Source organism: Sapajus apella, unplaced genomic scaffold (genome assembly GCF_009761245.1).
Source record: "Sapajus apella isolate SASKATOON/1434 unplaced genomic scaffold, GSC_monkey_1.0 scaffold17, whole genome shotgun sequence".
Taxonomy (NCBI): Eukaryota; Metazoa; Chordata; class Mammalia; order Primates; family Cebidae; genus Sapajus; species Sapajus apella.
In genome coordinates, this window is record NW_022436957.1 from 26719216 (window position 1) to 26744160 (window position 24945).

General features: G+C 39.4%; 1 protein-coding gene across 18 annotated transcripts in view; it reads right to left on the reverse strand.

The window, feature by feature from the left end:
* Nucleotides 1–24945, reverse strand: part of DMD (dystrophin) — a 2282798-nt gene that overhangs the window by 99254 nt on the left and 2158599 nt on the right. For 17 of the 18 annotated variants that reach the window (XM_032285804.1, XM_032285805.1, XM_032285797.1 and 14 more), the window contains one exon: nt 16096–16170. In XM_032285804.1, the coding sequence (XP_032141695.1) occupies nt 16096–16170 (75 nt within the window). Of the gene's footprint in view, nt 1–8599; nt 9943–16095; nt 16171–24945 lie in introns of those variants that run through there. The other variant, XM_032285807.1, reaches the window with a different exon arrangement.

The following is a 24945-nucleotide window of genomic DNA, read 5'->3' on the forward strand; positions in this document are numbered from 1 at the left end:
AAATAAAATGAGAAGGCAAGATTAGAGAAAAAAGAGTGAAAAGAAATGAACAAAGTCTCCAAGAAATACAGGATTATGTGAAAAGACCTAAGCTACGTTTGATCAATATACGTGAATGTGACAGGGAGAATAAATCCAAGCTAGAAAACACTCTTCAGGATATTACCCAGGAGAACTTCCCAACCAAGCAAGGCAGGCCAACATTCAAATCCAGGAAATAAACAGAACACCGCAAAGATACTCCTCAAGAAGAGCAACCCCAAGGCACATAATTGTCAGATTTACCAGGGTTGAAATGAAGGAAAAAATGCTAAAGGCAGCCAGAGAGAAAGGTCGGGTTACCCACAAAGGGAAGCCCATCAGACTCACAGCAGATTTCCCGACAGAAACCCTACAAGCCAGAAGACAGTGGAGGCCAATATTCCACATCCTTAAAGAAAATAACTTTCAACCCAGAATTTCATATCCAGCCAAACTAAACTTCATAAGTGAAGGAGAAAAAAAATCCTTTATGGATAAGCAATTGCTGAGAGATTTCATCACCAACAGGCCTGCCTTCCTTGCAAGAGCTCCTGAAGGAAGCACTAAACACAGAAAGGAACAACCAGTGCCAGCCACTGCAAAAACATACCAAATGGTAACGACCATCAACACAATGAAGAAACTGCATCAACTAAGAGGCAAAATAACCAGCTAGTATCAAAATGGCAGGATCAAATTTATTCATAACAATATTAACCTTAAATGTAGATGGGCTAAATGTCCCAATCAAAATATACAGACTGGCAAATTGAATAAGCCTTAAGAACCATCTCTGTGCTGTATTCAGGAGACCCATCTCACGTGCAAACATACACATAGACTCAAAGGGATGGAGCAAGATGTACCAAGCAAATAGAGAGGAAAAAAAAAAAAAAAAGCAGGGGTTGCAATCCTAGTCTCTGATAAAACAGACTTTAAACCAACAAAGATCAAAAGAGACAAAGAAGGGCATTATATAATGGTAAATGGATCAATACAACAAGAAGAGCTAACTATCCTAAATATATATTCACCCAATACAGGAGTACCCAGATACGTAAAACAAGTTACTAACGACCTACAAAGAGACTTAGGCTCCCACACAATAATAATGGGAAACTTTAACACCCCACTGTCAATATTAGATCAATGAGACAGAAAATTAAGAAGGATATCCAGGACTTGAACTCAGATCTGGACCAAGTGGACCCAACAGACATCTACAGAACACTCCACCCCAAATCTACAGAATACATATTCTTCTCAGCACCACATCACACTTACTCTAAAACTGACTACATAATTCGAAGTAAATCACCCATCAGCAAATGCAAAAGAACAGAAATCATAACAACCAGTCTCTCAGACCACAGTGCAATCAAATTAGAACTTGAGATTAAAAACTCACTGAAAACCACACAACTATATGGAAACTGAACCACCTCCTCCTGAATGACAACTGGATAAATAATGAAATTAAGGCAGAAATAAAGATGTTCTTCAAAACCAATGAGACTGAAGACACAACGTACCAGAATCTCTGGGACACACTTAAAGCAGTGTCTAGAGGGACATTTACAGCACTAAATGCCCATGAGAAATGAGGAAAGATCTAAAATAAACACCCTATTGTCGAAATTAAAAGAGCTAGAGGAGGACGATTAAAAAAAAAAAAACCCTCAAAAACTAGCAGAAAACAAGAAATAACTAAAGTCAGAGCAAAACTGAAGAAGACAGACACAAAAAACCCTTCAAAAAAAAAATAAATAAATCCAGAAGCTGGTTTTTTTTAAAAGATCAACAAAATAGATAGACCACTAGCCAGACTAATAAAAAATAAGAGAGAGAAGAATTGAATAGATGCAATTAAAAATGACGAAGGGGATATCACCAACGATTCCACAGAAATACAAACTACTACCAGAGGTTACTCCTAACAACTCTATGCACATAAACCAGTAAATCTAGAAGAAATGAATAAATTCCTGGACACTTATACCATCCCAAGACCAAACCAGAAAGAAGCTGAATCCCTGAATACACCAATTAACAAGGTCTGAAGTAGAGACAGCAATTAATGGCCAACTAACCAAAAAAAAAAAGTCCAGGTTCAGATGGGTTCACAGCCTAATTCTACCAGACATACAAAGAGGAACTGGTACCATTCCTTCTGAAATTGTTCCAAGCAATACAAAAAGAGGGAATCCTCCCTAACTCATTTTATGAGACCAACATCATCCTGATAACAAAACTTGGCAGAGATACAACTAAAAAAGAAAATTTCAGGCCAATATCCATTATGAACATCGATGCAAAAGGGGTGGCTCATGCCTGTAATCCTAGCACTTTGGGAGGCCGAGGTGGGTGGATCACCTGAGGTCAGGAGTTCAAGACCAGCCTGGCCATCATGGTGAAACCCCATCTTTTAAAAAATAAAAAAAATGAAAAAAAAATACTGGCAAACCAAATGCTACAGCACATCAAAAAGCTTATCCATCACGATCAACTAGGCTTCATCTGGCGGATGCAAAGCTGGTTCAACATATGCAAGTCTATAAACATAATCCACCACATAAAGACAAAAACCACATGATTATCTCAATAGATGCAGAGAAGGCCTTCAACAAAATTCAACAGCGCTTTATGCTAAAAACTCTCAATAAACTAGGTATCGATGGACTGTATCTCAAAATATAAAAGCTATTTATGAAAAACCTACAGCCAATATCATACTGAATGGGCAAAAACTGGAAAGACTCTCTTTGAAAGCTGGCACTAGACAAGGGTGCCCTCTCTCACCATTCCTATTCCACATCATATTGGAAGTTCTAGCCAGAGCAATCAGGCAAGAAAAAGAAATAAAGGGTATTCAATTAGGAAAACAGAAAGTCAAATTGTCTTTATTTGCAGATGATATGATTGTATATTTAGAAGATCCCATCGTCTCAGCTCAAAATCTCCTTAAGATGATAAGCAACTTCAGCAAAGTATCAGGATTCAAAATCAATGTCCAAAAATCACAAGCATTCTTATAACAGACAAACAGAGAGACAAATCATGAGTGAGCTACCATTCACAATTGCTACAAAGAGAATAAAATACCTAGGAAAACAACTAACAAGGGATATGAGGGATCTCTTCAAGGAGAACTACAAACCACTGCTCAAGGAAATAAGAGAGGACACAAACAGATGGGAAAACATTACATGTTCATGGTTAGGAAGAATCAGTATCATGAAAATGGCCATACTGCCCAAAGTAATTTATAGATTCAATGCTATCCCCATCAAGCTACCAATGACCTTCTTCACAGAACTCGAAAAATCCACCTTAAACTTCATATGGAACCAAAAAAGAGCCCCATGGCCAAGACAACCCTAAGCAAAAAGAACAAAGCTGGAGGCATCATGCTACCTGACTTCAAACTACATTACAAGGCTACAGTAATCAAAACAGCATAGTACTGGTATCAAAACCGAGATATAGACCAATGGAACAGAACAGAGGCCTCGGAAGTAACACCACACATCTACAACCATCTGCTCTTTGACAAACCAGACAAAAGCAACGGGGAAAGCATTCCCTGTTTAATAAATGTTGGGACTGGCTAGCCATGTGCAGAAAGCTGAAATTGGACCCCTTCCTGACACGTTATACAAAAATTAACTCTGGATGGATTAAAAATTTAAACATCATACCTACTACCATAAAAACCCTAGAAGAAAACCTAAGCAATACCATTCAGGACATAGGCATAGGGAAGGACTTCATGACTACCAAAAGCTTTGGTAACAAAAGCCAAAATAGACAAATGGGATCTAGTTAAACTTAAGAGCTTCTGCACAGCAAAAGAAACAATCATATAGTGAACCGGTAACCAACAGAATGGGAAAAAATTTTTGCAAGCTACCCGTCTGACAAAGGGCTAAAATCCAGAATCTACAAAGAACTAAAGATTTGCAAGAAAAAAAGAAACAAATCCATTCAAAAGTGGGTGAAGGATATGAACAGACGCTTTTCAAAAGAAGACATTTATGTAGCCAACAAACATATTAAAAAATGCTCATCATTTCTGATCATTAGAGAAATGCAAATCAAAACCACATTGAGATACCATCTTATGCTAGTCAGAATACTGATCATTAAAAAAATCTGGAGACAACAGATGCTGGAAAGGATGTGGAAAATAGGAATGCTTTTACACAGTTGGTGGGAGTGTAAATTAGTTCAACCATTGTGGAAGACAGTGTAGCCGGTTCCTCAAGGATCTAGAACTAGAAATACCATTTGACCCAGCAGATTGATCTATTATAAAGACATAGGCACGTGTATGTTCACTGCGGCACTGTTTACGATAGCAAAGACTTGGAACCAACCCAAGTACCCATCCAAAATAGACTAGATAAAGAAAATGTGGCAGATATACACCATGGAGTACTATGCAGTCATAAAAATGGATGAGTTCATGTCCTTTGCAGAGATATGGATGAATCTGGAAACCATCATTCTCAGCAAACTGACACAAGAACAGAAAACTAACACCACATGTTCTCACTCATAAGTGGGTGTTGAACAATGAGAACACATGGACACAGGGAGGGGAACATCACACACTGGAGTCTGTTGAGGGTAGGGGGCTAGGGGAGGGATAGCAGGGGGTGGGGAGATTGGGGAGGGATAACATTAGGAGAAATACCTCATGTAGGTGACGGGGAGATGGAGGCAGCAAACCACCATGGCATGTGTATGCCTATGTCTCAATCCTGCAAGATCTGCACATGCACCCCAGAACTTAAAGTACAATTTAAAAAAAGAAAAAAGAAAAATGGGGACCACGTGGTGGGACCTTACATTTGAGTGCTATGGGGGTGAGAGAGGGTGGGGCCAGGACAAAAATGGCTGATTCTCCAGGATCCACTTTGCTGCGCAAAAAAAGCAGACAATGTTGGAGGGGGACAGGCAGGACTTCAGCACAAGGATCCCACTAATGGTTCCTGAGGCTCTGGCTGTGTCTAATCATATTCTCAACCTTCTAGGTTCAAAAGCTAATTCTTTTCTTTTCCATCTATGCCACAGTAGCTATCTCCTTCTATTCCTTTCTACGTAAGATAGATTTTTTGTTTGTTTTTTTTTTTGTTGTTGTTTTTTAACAGAATGATAGACTCTTCGAGCTAGAAGGTTGCTTTAAAATCATTCCGTAGTTGAGACAACAGAGACCAGAGACATGGTGACTCACTCCAGGTGTTATGGCAGGATACCTAGGTTTTCTGATTTCTCATGGAGGTACATATTGTAAGGGGGAACAGCGGGTGGCAGAAAGTGTCCTTAGTGACTTTACAAAAAAGAAAAACCATTCTGCATTCCATGCTAATGACAACAGGACAAAATAGAAGCACCACAATGTGGGTTAGTGGTTAAAAAAAAAAAAAAAGTAAGTCTCATGGTGTCTATATAACCCCAAGTTCATCCTATAGGTCAACTGGGATATTCTATGTTGATATATAAACAATTCTGTGACCTAATTTCTGTTTCTCTTTCTGCAGAGAAACAGAAAAACCGGAGTAACGGTGGAAGAAATGCTGTGTGTTTGCTGATTTTTCTTGCCCAGGCATGCCATTTTACAGGCAGCTTACACTTATGGCTGAAGGACTTCCCCAGCAAATCTTTGTACTATGTACTTTGATGTAGCTGTCTGTGCAGTAAGGGTTAATTCCAGAGGGGCTGGAGTTGGCACAAGATGCCTTGCTAAAATATCTACACAGTGCAGAGCCCTGGTCAAAGCACTTTCTTTTCAAAGTGACTTACTGTGTGGATGTGTAGCCACGGGTTACAGGTTATCACCACTGTTTATTGCTAACAATCACATTGACCATTTCTACCCGTGCACAGTGAGTCCCGTGGAAGCCACTGAGTTTGAGGCTGGTTACATGGGAATAGAACGCCTAGGTTACTGGCAGGATATAAGAAACCCTGGCTGAAACTCTACTTTGTGCTCCCTGGCTTCCAAGGGATTTTGTGCTCACTGTCCTCACATCAGCAGCTCTTGATCCAGGAGAGAAAATATATCTTGGTGTGACTCTTGTAGACAGAGGGCAATTATAGCTTGTACCTGTCCTCTCTGGACCCTATGCTGTGAGGCAGCCTGTGGCTGTGACACATATTCTGGTTCTGATGTTGTGGGTATACTGCATCCTCTTTCTGCAAAGAACTCTAGATTCGTAAGCACTGTCATTTGGGTCCTGTGAGTCCTCTTTAGCAACTGAACCCTGTCTAACTGCCATGGTCAGGGCAGTCAGTGTTGGAAGTGAGATTGTTTAAAAGACCTCCAATTCATTCTTAGCTTAAAAGTATGACTAAGGCATTATTTAGAAAGAAAAAAGACGATTCTGGTAAAAGGGATGACAAAGAATCTTTGAAGTTGCTCAACAAGCTACCCTTGGTTGGAAGTAACACAGGCTTTGACATTGGTTACCGATGGTACAATTTTATAGTGGAAACCGGAAGTGAGAGAAGTTGAACCTAAGAAGTTAACAAAATGGATTAGGAGGCAATCGCAAACTGATGGCAAGGCTGCTACAAAAATTCAATTCCTTGGTTGGGTTAGCAAAAGCTAATATAAGTTCAGAATTTTTTTTCCATTGGGCTTCACCCTCTCTGGCCTGTAGGTGGAGTTCCAACCAAAAAACCGAAGCAACTCTCATTTTTGATAAATGGGCTACACCTGTGAGACCAATTAGACTTAAAAAGATAGTTGGAATTTCAGAAAGAAAAATATCACATGTTTTTACTTATAAATGGGAGCTAAATAATGTGTACCCATGAATATAGAGTATGGAACAATAGACTCCAAAGGGTAGGAGAGTGGGAGTGGAAAGAGAGATCAGAAATTGCTTAATGGTTACAATGTTCATTATTTAAGTGATGATTATACTAAATGCTCAGACTTCACCACCATTCAATATATCCATGTAATAAACTGTACTTGTGTGCCTTAAATTATACAAATACAAAATAAATAGAAATTTAGTTAAAATTCAAAAAAAAAAAAAAAGATAGTTGGAGTGGGGCACTTACAGTTATTTTGAACGACACTAGTTTTCTTTTTTGATGCCAGACCCAGTAGTCCCTGAACTGAAGCTATAATTAAGAGTTTCAAAGGCTGGTAATATTCCAAAATAAGATACCATGGCTATTAGTTGGTATTTAAGCACAAGAATTCCAGAAGGATCAATGGAACAGATTACTCCTTCTCTGTGCCTTGCCTAATTGAAGCTGTCACACAAATATTTTGTCATCTAGTGCACAGGCTAGCACCATTTCTCTGCACTGATCCAATCTTTTATCATTGGGAAGTGACTAAAAGGGAAGACCTGGAATGTCTTATCTTGCTACCAACTAAGTGTGGACTAGCCCAGAGCTGAATCCCAGGGGCACAAAGATGTTACTAAACTTATGGAGGGGTTATAAACCCCACTGTAAGTTGAAAATGTTTAAGTCACAACTGCATTTAATACACCTAACTGAAACTCACAGCTTAGCCTATCCTACCTTTAATGTGCTCAGAACACTTACATCAGCCTACAGTTGGGCAAAATTATGTAGCAACGCAGTACACAGTAAAGTGTCCGTTGTTTACCCTCATGATCTTGTGGCTGAATGGGAGCTGAGGCTCAGGGCTGCTGCCTAGCAAGGGGAGAGAGTATCATACTGCATATTACTAACCTGGAAAAAGATCAAAATTCAAATCTAGAAGTACAGTTTCTATTGAATGCATATCACTTTGCATCACTGTAAAGTCGACAAATTGTTAAGTTGAAACTTCATGAGTTGGGAACTGGGGGTGGGGGGGTGGGGGGGGAGTGCGTGTGTGTCCGGCCAGAGAAGAGGTTTGGCTTAAAATTAATGATAAAAGGAAAAAGGTGAGAGTGTTGCAAGGGGAAGGAAGCCACCAAAGAGATTTTTTTTTTTTTTTTTTTTTGAGATGGAGTTTCACTCCTGTTGCCCAGGCTGGAGTGCAACGGTGTGAACTCGGCTCACCGCAACCTCTGCCTCCCAAGTTCAAGCGATTCTCCTGCCTCAGCCTCCTGAGTAGCTGGGATTACAGGCATGTGCCACCACGCCCAGCTAACTTTATATTTTTAGTAAAGATGGGGTTTCTCCATGTTGGTCAGGCTGGTCTCGAACTCCCAACCTCAGGTGATCCGCCCACCTCAGCCTCCCAAAGTGCTGGGATTACAGGCGTGAACCACCGCACCCAGTCAAAATGGTTTTCTGTTTTTTTTTTTTTTTTTTTCTTTTTTTCTTTGGAGACAGAGCCTCTCTCTGTCGCCCAGGCTGGAGTGCAGTGGCACAATCTTGACTCACTGCAACCTCTGCCTCCCAGGTTCAAGGAATTCTGAGTAATTGGGACTACAGGCATGCAACACCACACCTGGATAACTTTCATATTTTTAACAGAGACAGGGTTTCACCATATTGGCCAGGCTGGTCTCGAACTCCTGACCTTGTGATCTGCCTGCCTTGGCCTCCAAAGTGCTGGGATTATAGGTGTGAGCCACCATTCCTGGCCGAGATTTTTTTTTTTTAAAGGGAAAGAAAACCTAACATAATGTTGCTATCTAGGGAGAGATTTAAAATAAGATAATAATATGCTCCCTTAGCTTAAACTCAGATGCCTCTTGGGGTGGAGGACTCTGCTAAGACCTCCTCCTCCTTGAAAGAGCCAAGACGTGAGTGGGAGAGTCAGCCAACCTACCCAACATACTGAATGATGAGATGCAAGTTCTAACTGCGACTACACCACCATGAAGCAATATTAATGTGGTTTTGGTTAGTATTAATTAATGTCTTTTGGTTCTTGTTTCATCGGACATATCTGTTATTAATCATCTGTGTCAGGAAATACCAAGGGAATATTTACCTAGTCAAATCTAAAGAACAATGATTTATAACAGTCTCAATGAACACTGTGTAGCCATTAATTGTGATGATGAAGGTTTAGGAAAGGTATTGGGTATGTGGTAGAAGGTTTATGTGCTGTACATCGTATCTGTCATAATATTATGTGTTTAAAAAATAGCTATTTGCCCATTACTCTGTGTGGAAAGCCATCAGTGGGTGGAGGGACAACTGGGACAACTTGAATCACTGACAGATATTTAAATTGAACTTGGTGGGCCTACTTTCCCACGACTGAAAAGCTAGAAATCAGATATGGATAGCTACAGAAATTTCTGTGACATATCCAAACCAAAGTCCTTTCAGGAGTGACTCATATTCATAAGATTTTAGCCTAGACACATTTTTGTGTCTCATGTGTATTTTCCATTAAAGATGTTCTTTCTCAATGGCAACAAGTCTGGTGGACCAGAGGGCATGAATCCACTTGTAATAAAAGAAACAGGAGAATTAGGAGCTGGGCTAGGGATATCTGGCCAGGTAGAATTTGCTTTGAATGAAAAATGATAAACTGATGAAAAAGACTTCCTAGTACAAGAAGGGCACTTCAGGGCATCCAATTCCAGGAGGAAGGATAAGGATGGCAAGCTGCCAAGGTTGACGGCTAGAGAATGGAACCAATAATTACTGGAAAATGGAACCTAGTAGGTGTTCTTTAACATCTTTAGCATTAAGACAGGGGGACAATCATTCTTTCCCTAGTGGGGAACATTTAAACAGGATTACAGTATTTGCACTGGGAGACAGATGGGTCATCTTATGAGACCTCCCTCTTTGGGACACCAATATCTGTCAAGCCATATAACCTGAGAAAATTGGTCTGGCTGTGTCCTCAAGCTGTCTTAAACTCAGAAGTAACAGAAACATGGCCTTTAACCTATGTGGAAAATAATATATGGTATATGGAAAAAGTAGATGTTTGTACGTGAGGGGGAAAATAATTACACTGGCCTCTAGAGATCCCTTGCTGTGGAGGCAGCCTGTGGCTGTGAATCCATATCCTGACAGTAATGTTGTTGTCATGTAGCCTTTTTTGGCAATAGAGCATGGATATGTAAGCCATGTTATTGTGGGTCCTGAGAGTCGTGTTTTGCAACCGAACCCTGTCAAATGTCACCCTTAGTGCACTATTAAAAGGTGAGGTGCATTTACAGAGAAGGCGGTGCATTTTTTACCTGGTTTGTCATGGTGAGAGCAAGTCCAGAAACTGTGACTATTCACACAACTCCAGGCTGTACCTAATCTCTATAATGTACACTTTAGTCGCTGAATAGAGGCAAATTGTTCTCTATTTCTTATTGTTTGCAGAATATTTGTCACATTTATCAACTGCAGTCTATTTAGCCCTATGGTTTGTGCTGTTTCCAACCCACCACACATTAATAAACTAAATACACTTGCTTTGTTAAGTGCATTTTTATTTCTGCTCTTAAAAGTTGGCTCTCTTTTTAATTTTAGAAGCCACACACCTATGGAACGTCATCAGAACTACAAAGGGAGAAAGAAAATGCTTAAATTACCTTCTTCATAACTTTCAATGGGGTATCAGCTATATGAAGCAGCTTATAAACCCTTCTTACCAAGATTTTATCTTTGTTCCTGCTTTTCTATCAAGTTTAATTTTCATTCACAATGTGTTGAGAGGCAGTAAGGAGTCATGCAACATTTAACTGATTATAAACTGGGGACATTATAGGCCAACAGTGATGCTCTCCACTTAAATAGTGAATTCTCTATAGTGAATAAAATTGTGTCATTTGGCTTTCTGCAATATGGAAACATTGATAGGGAAGGGAAAAAATAAGATCAAGTGCTTAATAGAGGTGGAAGTGCACATTTCCAAAGCCTCTGTGATTCAAACTCTTCATTGGCATCAGGAAATCACTGAGATAACATCATTAATTTTCCTTAAAGTTAGAGTTAACAGAAGTGCCTTTGGGAGGAAAAGCTAGCCAGGGCAAGTTTTATTTGCCTGTACCGCAGACAATAGCCCTTTATCAATGGTTTTGCAGGCTTAGAAATGACAAAAACCTGGAAGCTAAATCAAAGCAAATATAAAATTAAGAGAAAATTCTTACATATTGAAAAGTTAGTAAGCAATGTGACCACACATATTTTCAATAATGAAAGGATGGGGTGAACTCTTCATTCTACAGTCTTACTACACATGGCATCCTCCTAGCATTAATGGGAATCAATACTTACATAAATGCACCTTAATTTTGGCATACCTGAATTTTTTTTCACATATTAGAAAAGTCACACTCAGAAAGGAAATGCAGAAAATTTCAAATTGATTTAAAAGTGAAACTTTAAAGAAATCATTCTACATTCAGAGCTTAACTTTATTACAAGTTTATCACCTCAAATGGACAAAATTTTGTATATTATTAAATTCTCCCATTTTCCCTATATTTATTGGAAATTTTAATATAAGTTGAAATGACAGACAATAAAACACATATGTGAATGGAATTATATTTTGAACAGGAAAATCAAATAATGCCTAAATCCAGGGTGAAAATGGACATTCTAGAAAGGAACAGTCATTACAAGGTTTTCTATCTGGTCTATTTCTGGGGATTTTCAAATTATAACCTGGAACAACTGGTTATCTTTTGAACTTTCAGGATCTCACAGTAATATTTTATAGCATTTCATAATAGCTAGTGCCTAATTACTCCTTTATTAAAGGAAAGCAGTACCTCTGGGATGGGGCAGGGGCAGGAGAAAAAGAGGCAAGAAAACTTTCTCTATCCAGCCCCCTGACTCAATTCCATCCCAACTTTTTAATTATATATATATATATATATATATATATATATATATCATCATACATATCATATATTATGTAATATATCATTAAGCTATGATATATTCACAGGTCCTAAGGAAATCCTTGACCTGGAAAGCCCTTTAAATACTACCTAAACTTGGCAGCTATATAGCTGAAAAATTTTAACTTCAGTCTATAAGGAAATGGAAGCCTTGGTTTATTTTCACTCATGCATTCATTTCATGAAAACGTATTGAACCCTGCTGTCTGCCAGGTTTTGTGATAAGCATTGGGGATACCAAAATGAAGGGGAAAGGCCTAGTCTCTCTTTCCAAATAATTCCACTTCCAGGGCATTTCTTCTCTATCTCACGGAAGAACCATATGCCAAGTGACTCCTTGACTATCTTATTGCTAGCCTCTGTAGATCCTCTGGTTGAACCCCTTTATTCCTGAAAACCAGGCAGCCAGGGTTCATGGTCCTTCTCTTTTGCCCAGTTCTCCCTCCAGTTCTGGATGATTTCAACACTGGCAGGCTGGGCATGGTGGCTCATGCCTGTAATCCCAGCACTTTGGGAGGCCGAGGCAGGAGGATCACCTGAGGTTGGGAGTTCAACATCAGCCTGACCAACACGAAGAAACCCCATCTCTACTAAAAATACAAAATTAGCTGGGCATGGTGGTGCATGCCTGTAATCCCAGCTACTGAGGAGGCTGGGGCAGAAGAATAGCTTGAACTCGGGAGGCAGAGGTTGCAGTGAGCCTAGATCGCGCCATTGCACTCCAGCCTGGGCAACAGGAGCGAAACTCCATCTCAAAACAACAACAACAACAACAACAACAACAAAAACATTGGCATTGGGGAAACATGCATCACTCTAGCCTCTCAGTTCCTTAACTTGCTATTTCACCTCCATGGAAATTCACATCTACCCTACATCTGACACCTCATATCCTAGATCTGATCACCTCAAACTGTTACACCTTCAATGTTCACATATGATTCTCTCTGACCACAACTTCTTGGCCTTCAGTTCCTTTACTACTTCTTCCCCATCTCCTGAAGAGTTAGCCTTTTGATTCCTCTACCTGCTAATTATCAGTTTCCACATGCATTCATAGTTTCTCCTACCCAACAGGGACTTGTCAGTATCATTTTAATCACTCTTTGGCCCAAATCCTCACTTCTCTTGCCCAGCTGTTCTCTGCCCACCCCAGGACGGAAGCATCTAGCTCCTAACTGTGCCTGGGGAAATACTACACCCCTGCAGATTGGTGCTACCGTGAAACACTCAGCTGCCTCTGGGTTCATGCAGCTGGTTCTCAACTCTGCCCTCTCTCTTATTCTGCACAAAGATAAGCCCAACTTCAGCTTCATCATCTCCTGCTGTTAACTGCATTGCAGGGACTCTCCTCTCCATGCAAAATACGGAAGCCTTTAGGAAGACATCCCTCACCTTGCTGATACCTGGTTTCTTCTTTATCTGGACCTGCACAGATCCTTCCCCCTACCCCGCCCATTTCAATGGAAGAGAGGTATCTCTTCTTTCCCTTGGGCTCTGGATTACCTGCCCATATTCTCTGAGAACTCACGTTATTTATCATCTCCTCTGGGGCTGTGATTTTAATCTCACCCTACCTTCTCATACTCATACAAATATATTCCCATGAATACTATATTTTTGGTCTGCATTTGATTGAAAAAAATCTACATATACGTGGACCCAAGCAATTCAAACCCATGTTGTTCAAGGATCAACTGTATACACACATACACACACACACACACACACACACACACACACACACAAATTTATATACACATATTGTGCCACATAACGACATTTCAGTCAACAATGGACTGCCTATATGACAGGGAGCCCATGAGATTATAATACTATATTTTTAGTGTATCTTTTCTATGTCTAAATATGTTTAGATACACAATACTTACTATTGTGTTATAACCGCCTATGGTATTCAGAACAGTCACATGCTGTACAGGTTTATGGCCTAGGAGCAATAGGCTATGTCATACAGCCTAGGTGTCTATTTAGGCTATATCATCTAGGTTTGTATAGTACACTCTTATATTGACACAACAACAAAATTGCCTAACAACACATTTCTTAGAACATATTACCAATGTTAAGCAATGCGTGACTGTATATATATTTCCATTAACTCCTCAGTCCCCTCCAGCTAGATACCACCTCACTCTTCTCCCCTTCATAAACAAATTCCTCCGAGAATCATTCATACCATCTCTAATTCTCTGCTTTTGATTCACTTTTGAACTCACCACACCACCCCCACTGTGCCTCTAAAATCTCACCGAAGTTACTAGGGACCTCACTGTTGCTAAATTCAACTGGCACTTTCCCCAACTGCATCCTGACATCCCAGCAACACCTGACCCTGGTGATGGGTTCTTTGTCTCCCCATGGAGTATATGGCATTATAACCTCTTGGAATTTTCCTTCTCTCCTGCTGGCCATTCCTCTGCAGTTCCTTTGGTAGGTTGCTTATCCTGTGTCCTATATCACTCTTCCCTTCTCACTCTACACTTTCCTGGAGCTATCTCATCCTCTCCACAGTTACAAGCAGCACGTACAGGCTGATGATCCCTAAATATTGTTTGTATATTTTCCCTGAGCACCATAGCTCCGCATCTAACCTTACCAGACAAGTCCTTCACTCACCTGATATCCCAAGCCAAGTACCTAAGTGTCTTCCTTGACTCCTTTTCACCCACCACATCAAGCTTGCCCAACCTGTGGCCTGTGGGCCATATGCGGCCCAGGACCACTTCAAGTGAGCCCAAATGAATTTGTAAACGTTCCTAAAATATTATCAGTTTTTTTTACAATTTGTTTTTTTAGCTCATCAGCTATTGTTCGTGTAGCATATGTTATGTGTGACCCAAGACAATTCTTCTTCTTCCAGTGTGGCCCAGAGAAGCCAAAAGATTGGACACCACTGCACCACATCAAATGAATCACTGAGGCCTGTCAAATCCAATTCCTAAATATTTCTGAATTCTCTCCACTTATCTCCATGACTACTCTGCTAATTCAGGCCACCACATTGCTGGTTTAGATTACTACAACAGTTTTCGCTCCTGTCACTCCCACAGTGCACCAATACATACTCTGTTCCGCAGCAAGAATCATCTTCCTAAGCGACAATCTGATTATGTCACCCCCGGGGCCAAATCCCCTGACCTCTAAATTCCTTAACTTGGGTTTTAAAAACCTTGCACAATCTGCTTCCTGCTTCTCTCTCCAGCCTATTATTTTACAATAGACCTTTCCCCTGGAATTCTGTGCTTTAGCCATACTGACATGTTTCCAGTTCCTGAATGTGTCACGCTTTCTCTGGGCCCCTCAGCAGATGCTCTTCCTTCTGACTAGAACACTCCCCTTAGACAGAGAGCTGCACAGTCTTCTAGACTTACCTAGCTTAGACATCACCTCTTCAAACAAACATTCTCTGAATCTCATTCCACACAGTTAGGTGTTCCCACTGTTGCACAACTAAATATGTGACATTGAAATGATCTTGAAAACAGAAACAATATATATATATATATATATATATATATATATTTTACTAATTGTAGACATTCTTAATACATTTGCTTATGTCTACAAATTTTATGAACACCATGGTTATCCCTTGTCAGACTGTAAGTTCCATCACAGTAGAAACTGTGCCTGTTTGATGGGCATGCCATCAATGTACACAGACCCTCAGACAATATTACATCATAATTCACTTTGTTGGTAAAGGAGAGTTATACATAAACTATCTGATGACATGATAGAGCTGCATAACACTTCAGGATTTTTCCACAGATGTATGATAAAAAAGGAGGAAAGCAATTCTGTCATTTTTCCTCTACCACAGCATTAATCTGTATGTTAGCATTCAAGCTAATAAACCACAAGTCTATGAATTTTGGTTTAGATAAGATAGTCACATCTTCTAGTAGTAAATACATTTTGTAAAAAGAAAAAAAAAAACAAAGGTAGAACAAGAAGAGATAATGCAAGTTTCACTAAATTATGGATGGAAAATAAAGTAATTACAGTTCGAAAATAAAAATTAGCAATATCTTAATTCAACATCAGCAGCTGAGGAATAGTGACAGGAATGCTTCTAAAAATAAAACATTCTAGGCAAACTCTAGGCCAAGGATATATTAAAGAATGAATTCTATGTTGCAAGAGGAATTGTGACATCCATTTCTCCCCTCTCCTAGTGAAAATGTACCCAACCTACTTTTAGTTCTAAGTAAAGACATATTATCAAGATCTTCAAGTACTGGCTAATACTTACAGCAAAGGGCCTTCTGCAGTCTTCGGAGTTTCATGGCAGTCCTATAAGCTGAGAACCTGACATTATTCAGGTCAGCTGAAAAGGGGGAAAACAAAGATCATTTGTTATTTCATCAGGAAGCAGAGACAAAACCCCCCAATGATTTGCCAATAACTACAACCACCACAAAAACAGCCTAGAAAAAATATTGTGTTTATGCTCCAAGCTTTCAGTGGTAAAATTCTGTTAATGTGGGGAAAGAAAAAATAATTCCTTTTGCCCTGTGACAAGGAGGAAAGCTTAGTTCTGTGAAGACTACAGTGCAATAGCCTGAAGGGCATTCATGTAGTCCTTGTTCCCAAGAGGAAAGAGATGGACAGGGATTATTTTTTTCTAGAAAGTAATCTGGATCTACTGTAGTGAATCTTTGCTGCACAAGATTAAAGAGAACAAGAAATATATTATTTAAATAGCTATAAGACCTTAAACAATCAAGTGGCAATGTAACATTTTTTTCTGACTATAGATGTTATACATACTCACTTTGGATATCTTAGACATTATGTATATATATATATATATATATATTTTTTTTTTTTTTCAAATCATCCACAATCCCATAAACTCAAAACAGGCACAATTGGCTGGACTCAGTGGCTCATGCCTGTAATCCCAACACATTAAGAGGCCAAGGTGTGAGGACTGCTGGAGGCCAGGAGCTTGAGACCAGCTTGGGCAGCAGAGTGAGACCTCATCTCTACAAAAAAAGTTTATATAAATCTTTTAAATAGGCACTGTTAACATTTTGAGTATTTTTTTTTACCTAACATATGTGTCTATGTGTGTGATATGTATTTTCAAATATAATTAGCATTAAAATAAACATTTGGCTGTATGTTCTACAGTACAATCATTCTGATGTTCAGCACAGAACAACAACAACGTATGCTACTGTGGTTTCTACAGTCACCTGTCTATCAAGCCCTGACTCACGTCACCTAGCAGGAAGCTATATTTAGGTGATGTTCTTACTCAAGTCTGCACAAGCCTTGATAGATACTGGGCTACATTTATTTTAGGAACCCAGCTCCAAGAATCTCCTTGAATATAAGAACTCTGTCACCTACTGTCATTTTTCCCTAGCAACTTAACATACAACTGCTCTCTGAAAAGCTGGTTTAACACAGATCATGGACTGACTGACCAATTGAATGAATCAATAAACAAAAGAATGAAAGAAAGAAAAAGTACACTGACATACATGACTAACTGCCATAATCAAATGGCACCTATAAAACCAATTCTAATGAGGTGTTAGGAAACAGCAATAATTCCATCCATACCCAAGGCACGTGGGTCAACATTTTCAGCTTTATGGCCATTGCAGAGACCAAACATAAAGTCTGAATTTAAACTAGGGGAAAGAAAACGACATCTGTAATTTACTTGAAACTATTCAGCATACAATTTTTTAAAGATTGGAATACCAAACGTTGGTGAGGATATGGAGCAACTGGAATTCTCATACACTGTGTGTTGGGAATGTATGACAACTTTGGAAAACCAATCAGTCAGTGTCTTATGAAATTAAACATATATGTATGTTATGACCCGAATCTTCTTTTCCCAGATATTTGCACAGAATAAAACGTATGTCCACAAAAAGATGTACATGAATGTCCATAACAGCTTTATTCATAATAGCCAAAAACTGGAAACCAATAAGGCAATGGATAAACAAATTGTGGTAAAGTCATTCAATGGGATATACTGTGTGATGAAAAGGAACTCTCTACTGATAAGGCAACAATGTGAACTGATCTGAAAAACATTAAGCTGGGTAAAAGAAGCCAGGCACAAAAGAGTACGTACTGTTTGGTTACATTTACATCCGCTTCTAGAACAGACAAAACTCAGCAACTGTGCCAGATGGCAGCCTGGGGTGCGGTGGGAGTAGGTAACTGACCTCAAAGGAACACAAGGGTGTTTTCTAGGTGATTGAAATGTTATATCTTGATTGGCATGGTGACTACACAAGTGCACATATTTGCCAAAACCCAACCTGTACACCTAAAATGGAAGTATTTTATACTGTTTAAATTATGCCCTAATAAGGTAAATTTTAAGAGTCTTTAAAAACCCTCACATGAACAGTACACTATAATGTATGTGTGTGTTGCTTAAGCTACACTGTAGAGGTGGTCAGTTGTCTTAATCAGGAATGAACTCCCAGGGTGGTTGGCTAGCAATTAATCAAAAAGTCTCACACCAGAGGCGGCCACTGTAAGTGATTCAGTTATATTTAGCTCTTATTACACCAGGGGTTTCATTAATTATCCTAATTAATGTTAGACGGGCTTGTGTTAGTGATATTAGTGGTTTGTAAAATATGAGGATTATTGAAAATCATTTAGAAACATTCCCTGCCTTTACATTAAGTTTAAGAAGAATCCAGTAGGTTCTCCATCTTTAGAAATGGTGTCCTAGACTGAATTCCAAAATGTCCGGCTGTGGTTCACTGGATTCTTAGTTGCCAGAATTCAATTAGATGGTTGAGGGAATCCTGCTGCTAGAACAATGGTTCTCAAACTTGAGCAAACATCAGAACAACCTGGAATGGATAGTTTAAAGATGCAGATTTCCCAGTCCCTACCTCCAGATTTTCTAATTCAGTGGGCCTGGGGAGGGCCTGGGAATGTGAATTTCTAGTAAGTCTCCAGGTAATGCTGATGCTGCCGGTCCAGGGACCACACTTTGAGAACCACTCTAACAGAAGACTGTGGCCTATATAGACTGTGAGCCTCTCACACCAAGCACCCCAAAAGACAGAATTGTGACTTCACTGTGTCTCTGGCACAGGCTGTAAGATTGTTTTGTACCTATTGCCTAATAAATGTTCATAACTGACAGAACTTGTTCTGAGACTTGCTTTCCTTATAACCTGGCAGCTGAGAGGTGGTTAAGAGGGCAGTCCTCACCTACATCTAACCACAGGTGACTACCAACACCTATTACAGAGAACCTATGTGGGTCCTTGTTAGTCAAAGTGTGATTTGCAGAAGAACAGCATCAGTATCTGCTTGGAGCCTATGAGAAATGCTGAATCTCAGGCCCCACCCAGATCTGTGAATCAGAATCAATATTTTACTAAGATCCTCTGGTGATTCATATGGACATTCTTTAAATGCATATTTTAATACAGTTTCTTGTTAAACTTCAAGTACAAATTCTGGACACCAACCTGTGTTGTCTTTTTTCTATCTTTCTATATTCCATTTTGTGGGCTTTTATTAATAGATTATTTAATAACTACTATAGTCAATTACACCAAAACTTCCCCTCTGGGATATATTGGTGAGTCTCTTGTTTATGATAAATACCAATAAAAGGTATTCAATAAATTAAAAGCATTTCAGAGTATCTTGAAAGGCTGTATATACAGATTGCTTTGTGGAGAGAATTAACATTTGCCTGGATGCTGTCCTTTGGTGAGTAGCACTTGATCTATTTGGGTCCCTCCTATTATCCTTCATTCTGTCTCCCCTAAAACATGTGGTTTTTCTTTTGTTTCTTTTGCCCAGTTATCATTGCTTACTCATTTAAGTGATCTCAGCCAACTCATGGTATGAGTTGTCATGTGGCATTAATCCATGAGAAACCAATTCCCATCTCCGCCTCCAGATTGGTGCAACAGCATTCACCAGTACCATCAGATTTTTCCTATACTTGCTAGTATGGAGTTCCTTTACACACATTCATAATTGAGTCGCTTTGGCTCTTCATAAAATAAGCAATGTAGAGGCATGGAAATGCACTTTTGGTCAAATACAGATCCCGTTCCCGTTAACACCAGCCTGCAGCAGTTTCTAAGGGATAAGCATCAAATCCCAAAGTTTCTTTCACTCCTTTACTTACACAAAAGTATTGAGTGCTCGTTTTGTGACAACCAAACATCTTGTAGAAGATACTGACACAAAGTTTCTCTTTTTTCCCTTTCTAATCCTCCTTTTCCACTGCCTCTTAACCCATGTGCCTAGTTTCCTACCATCTTTCTTCTTTCATAAAAATAAGATTCCTCTCTTATGACCTCAATTCTACTCTCTTTTCCCATTTCCCTGGTTCTATTCAGCATTCAGAGCAAATGGTCTAAATGAGGTCACAAGCTCCATCCAAATCTTACAGTTCATATCAAGAATTGGCAAATTCCAGTAGCTGGAGATCCAAGTGGGAGAGGCAAGAATGATCTGATTCTTTCAAGGCATGAATATTAGTGTGGAACAGTATCAGAGACAAGCCTCTGGAAGGTTTCCACTCTAGCAGTGCTCTCAGCTTCCCTAAAGCATTCAAACTTTCCTCCTTCTAAATACTTCTAACTATGACACATTCTGCCTCTAGTTAATCCTCCCTGACAGCTTTTCAGCCTACCCCCAACCCACTGCAGTGAATAAGCCTTCTGACACCAGTTTTCTATGCACCAAAGTCCAATCCATTCTCAAACAGCGATTCAGGCATACCAGAAAAAAGTAGCAGGGAAAATGTTTTGTTTCCATCACAATGCTACCAAAGCCATACAAATGTATATCCGATAACTGTCAGTGAATTGCAACAGAGTTCTGGTGCCCTAAAAGTCCTACTACTCAAGAGAGTTAACCGCCTGTGTTGTTTGAGTCTGCATGTGTTGCTAGGAATCTGCAGAACCACTCCCTCAGGCTTGCAGCTGGAAGAGATAAGTCTCTGCCTTGTGAAAGTGTGTAGGATGCACACAGAACCCTCAAGATGTAATACAGCTGTGAACAATGTGACACTGTCCTGGGCTAAAGCTTGGGATGACTGTGTAGCCAAAGTATGTATGCAGTTCAATAAAGCTAAAGTCCCCCATTCCTATCCCCCATGAGAGACTGGTCTCTACTTTGCCTGGGAGCTGACTTTCCAGGACTTTGATCCAAGTTGTAATGAGCTCACTAGCTCTTATAGCCGGAACTCAAGAGGAGTGAGACTCTCCAAGATACCAGTTATGCCATGTTTCCATGGCAGCTGGGTGAAAGCGCACTTCAGAAGGATAAAAATGCTGAAATATACATTTCTCTTCATAACCTGTATTACTTTATCCAGGACTGGTGCTAGCCTATAGAGAAATCTAGAAACGTAAGGAACAAGGGCAAACATCAAACCACCTACTTTCTCAAGTAGAATTTCCAACTACCGAAGTGATAGCCCATTCATCTTTTATTTTGAAACATGAAAGAAGTAATAGGCTTCTCTTCCCCCTTTGTTTAGCCTATGCATTTTTCTTGACTTTGGTAAGTATTTCTGTTTTATGACTTTCACTTTCACTCTGTGTAAAAGTAGCAGGTGCCAAAATTCACCAGAAAAGAGGAACAACTGGTCAAGTTTGTGTCACAAATCTGTATGTTACACGCTTTTGAAAACATAGTGAGAAACACCTCAGCATTTTAAAGTCATGGAAGCATTCCAAAGATATTACAGAAAGAAAACGTTAAGTCCCTTCATTTCAATTTTATAGCTGGTTTCTGTCTTTTAATAATACTGCAAAAATCCTACTATCTCTGACTAAACTTAAGGTCTAGAATTTAAAACAGGGCGTGTTTTAGTCTATCTTTCCAATGGCTTGTGGAGACTTTTTGGAAAGGCCTAATGTTTCAATATGCCTATCTATTAGCTAGAAAGAATGATAATGACCTCATTCACTTTATGAGTGGAAAGAGCTGTATAGCTAACGATTATTCCAACAGACAAATTGGTATAGTGGTCTTTGTTTCTTCATACCAACTCTCTTTCCCAGAAGAAATTTAATCCAAATCTCCCAGGTGATCATAAGAGAAAAATAAAATTTAGAGCACATATGCTTTTGGGGGAGTATTGTTCTAAATTCAGTGCTTGGCATACAATGTGTATTAAACTACTACTGCCTGCCTATTTTACTAATTTTCCAAATTTTCCCAAGAAGCCAAAACAAGGCAGTCTCCCCCTATTTTCCTATTATAGAAAGGTGGCATATTTTAAAATATAATATGTCTCCAATTTTCCAGTCTCACTCTTCCTGAAGGATTCTAATGGACTTTTCGCATGACAAGTATTATTCCTGCCAGCTCAAACTCACTAGAACAGACAAGAACCACAGATCTTAATGAGGCTTGAGATAAACTGAGTAATTTAAATCAAGTCTGTCTTGAAAGCAAATTGAGCCAAAATATCCAGGCTTGCTTCAGAAGTCTAGAATTATTGGGAGCTCTTCAGGAACAGACCAGGAATTCCAGAACACATCTTTAAAGAATTAGCTGAGAGAAGAGGAACACTAACATATCAGTACTTGTCTATAATTTTTTAGATATATTTGAGGCCTCTTAAAATCTAAACTCATAAAAACCTCATCATCAACAGAGAGCTTTACTCAAATGGGGGGAAATAAACCTACACACAAACAGGAATTATGCATTCATACTTGGCTGAAGTTCAGAAAGTGCAGTCTGTGAATTTCTAATTACTATCAAGTTATGTTTCCAGATGTGACATAGTTTTACTTATTTGTCACCAATGACTCTCTAAAATTCTTCTAAAAAATGGAGAGAAGCAATAAAGTATCTAGTATGGCACAAATGGGGAAGACTCAGAATGGAAGAAAAGAGAAAAAAGTTATGAACCAAAAAATATTGAGAAGTTCAACTGTGATATAAAAGATAGCACAAAATCCTGGCTATGGAATGTTTAAGGCCCTTCTGGCTTGCACCTCTTCCTTGGCCCTCCTCAGCAGAATCTCACTACTTCTTAGCAACACTGTAATAGTGGCAGAGCTGAAATTCAAATTAGTTTTGCTCATTGTTAGCTGCTCTGGTAAAAGATTTGTTGAGAAAGTAGCTTCTTTAACAAATAGCCAATAAAGTTTTTTGCGGGAGAACTATGTATTTTAAGTATAATTTCTGGGACCTGAATTCTCCCCGAGATAATGGAGGGCTGACTCATATAGATACCGCTGTGCTATGTTTCTTTAAATCAAACTTCAAAAGTGGAAGGATCTGGGCTCTAATTCCCAAAACCTTTATTATATATAAAATATACAATCCATAATAATTATGGATCCATGAGGATAAATGAATTTCTAAAAAGTTACAAAGCAGTTTTGCCTAATCTTTAAAAAATCATAAGTATTATTTTTATATATTTTAAATGCATTTAAAATAACACAAATGACATTTTTAAATACATATTTTATATATTTCTAACATATATATGTACATTTAAATATGTATTTGAAATAATACTAATGATTAAAAAAGACTCTTTTGGCAGAACTGTTTTATAACTTTTTAAAACACATTTCATCTATCCATAATCCTTTCATCTATCCTTTCACTATTTATTGAGCATGTACTATATGCCAAGAACCATGCCAAGTACATGGAATACACTGGTAACCAAAATAAATCTCTGCCTTTATTGAGTTTGCAGTGTAGCAAAGGAGATGGTGAATAATCAAATATTCATATGTAGGCCAGGCACAGCAGCTCGCCTGTAATCCCAGCACTTTGCGAGGCCGAGGCGGGCCAGATCACCTGCAGTCAGGAGTTCAAGACCAGCCTGGCCAAAATGGCGAAATCCCGTCTCTACTAAAAACACAAAAAATTAGCCTGGCGTGGTGGCAGGCGCCTGTAATCCCAGCTACTTGGGAGGCTGAGAGGCTGAGGCAGGAGAATCACTTGAACCCAGGAAGAGGAGGCTGCAGTGGGCTGAGATCGTGCCATTACACTCCAGCTCGGGCAACACGATCAAAACTCTGTCTCAAACAAACAAATATTCATAGGTACTGTGGTAAAATGGTGAAGGAAACACACAGGAAGTGATGAGACTGTATACATAGGGAACCATAGGTCAAAGAGACTTCTTGGAGAAGGTGACATTAAAGCAAAGAATTGAAGGATGATGGGAGCTTGCCAGGTAAGAACACAGCAGAGTAATGGGTCAGCATATGCAAAAACAAACAAACAAACAAAACCAAAACAAAACAAAAAAACACACACACACACACACACACCAAAAAAGCTCTAAAGCAGAGAAAAGTGTGAGCCTTTAAGAATCCCTAGAAGGCCAATACTGCTGAAATCTCAGGGAGGAAGGAGGCAGAGTGGGCACAGATAAGGCCTGACAGGTAGGCAGGGGGAGGCCCACTGCAGAGCCCTACACATCCTGTGAAGGACTTTGGGTGTTGGGACTTCTAGTTAAACACAGCAGATGGAGCAGGCTCATGTGTCTCTCTTTATTCCTGAAACTCTACTAGGATGATAGAAAATGAATTAAAAAAAATGGCATTTACCCAAAAGAAAATTAACAAAACAGGAGAGGAGATGAGAACAGATCAGAGCTCCAGTATTTTGATGGCTTAGAAAATGACCTGCTGGTAACCAATTTAGGAGACCACAGAAATCCCAAGCTAAATTAATTTTGTTGGGGAGACAAGGAGATTGGGGCAGGGAGTGGGAGGAACTAACAAGAAGCATGCCAATTTATGTAGCCAAGAAGTCTCAGAAAATTAAAGGCTCCAGGCTTCTCTGAAGACTGAAATGTGACTGAAAATACAAGGACTGGTTGAAAGTCTGTAGAGCCCTAAACACCTCCCCCACTTGCAGCTGAGCATCTCAGCCACCTGCTGCTTCACCCTGACAGAAGGCTGGAGGTTTAATCTCGAAGCTGCACCACACACCAGGGTGCATGAGGAGCAGTGAAATTTGGGAGTGGGAGAAGGCACTGGAAACAGAGGAACTCCATACCAGCTCAGCATACCGAAAGAAAGTAAAACCTTAACTTCATTTCCTACTGCTCAATTCCATATTTAGTCTGCTGTTTTCTGTTAACTGA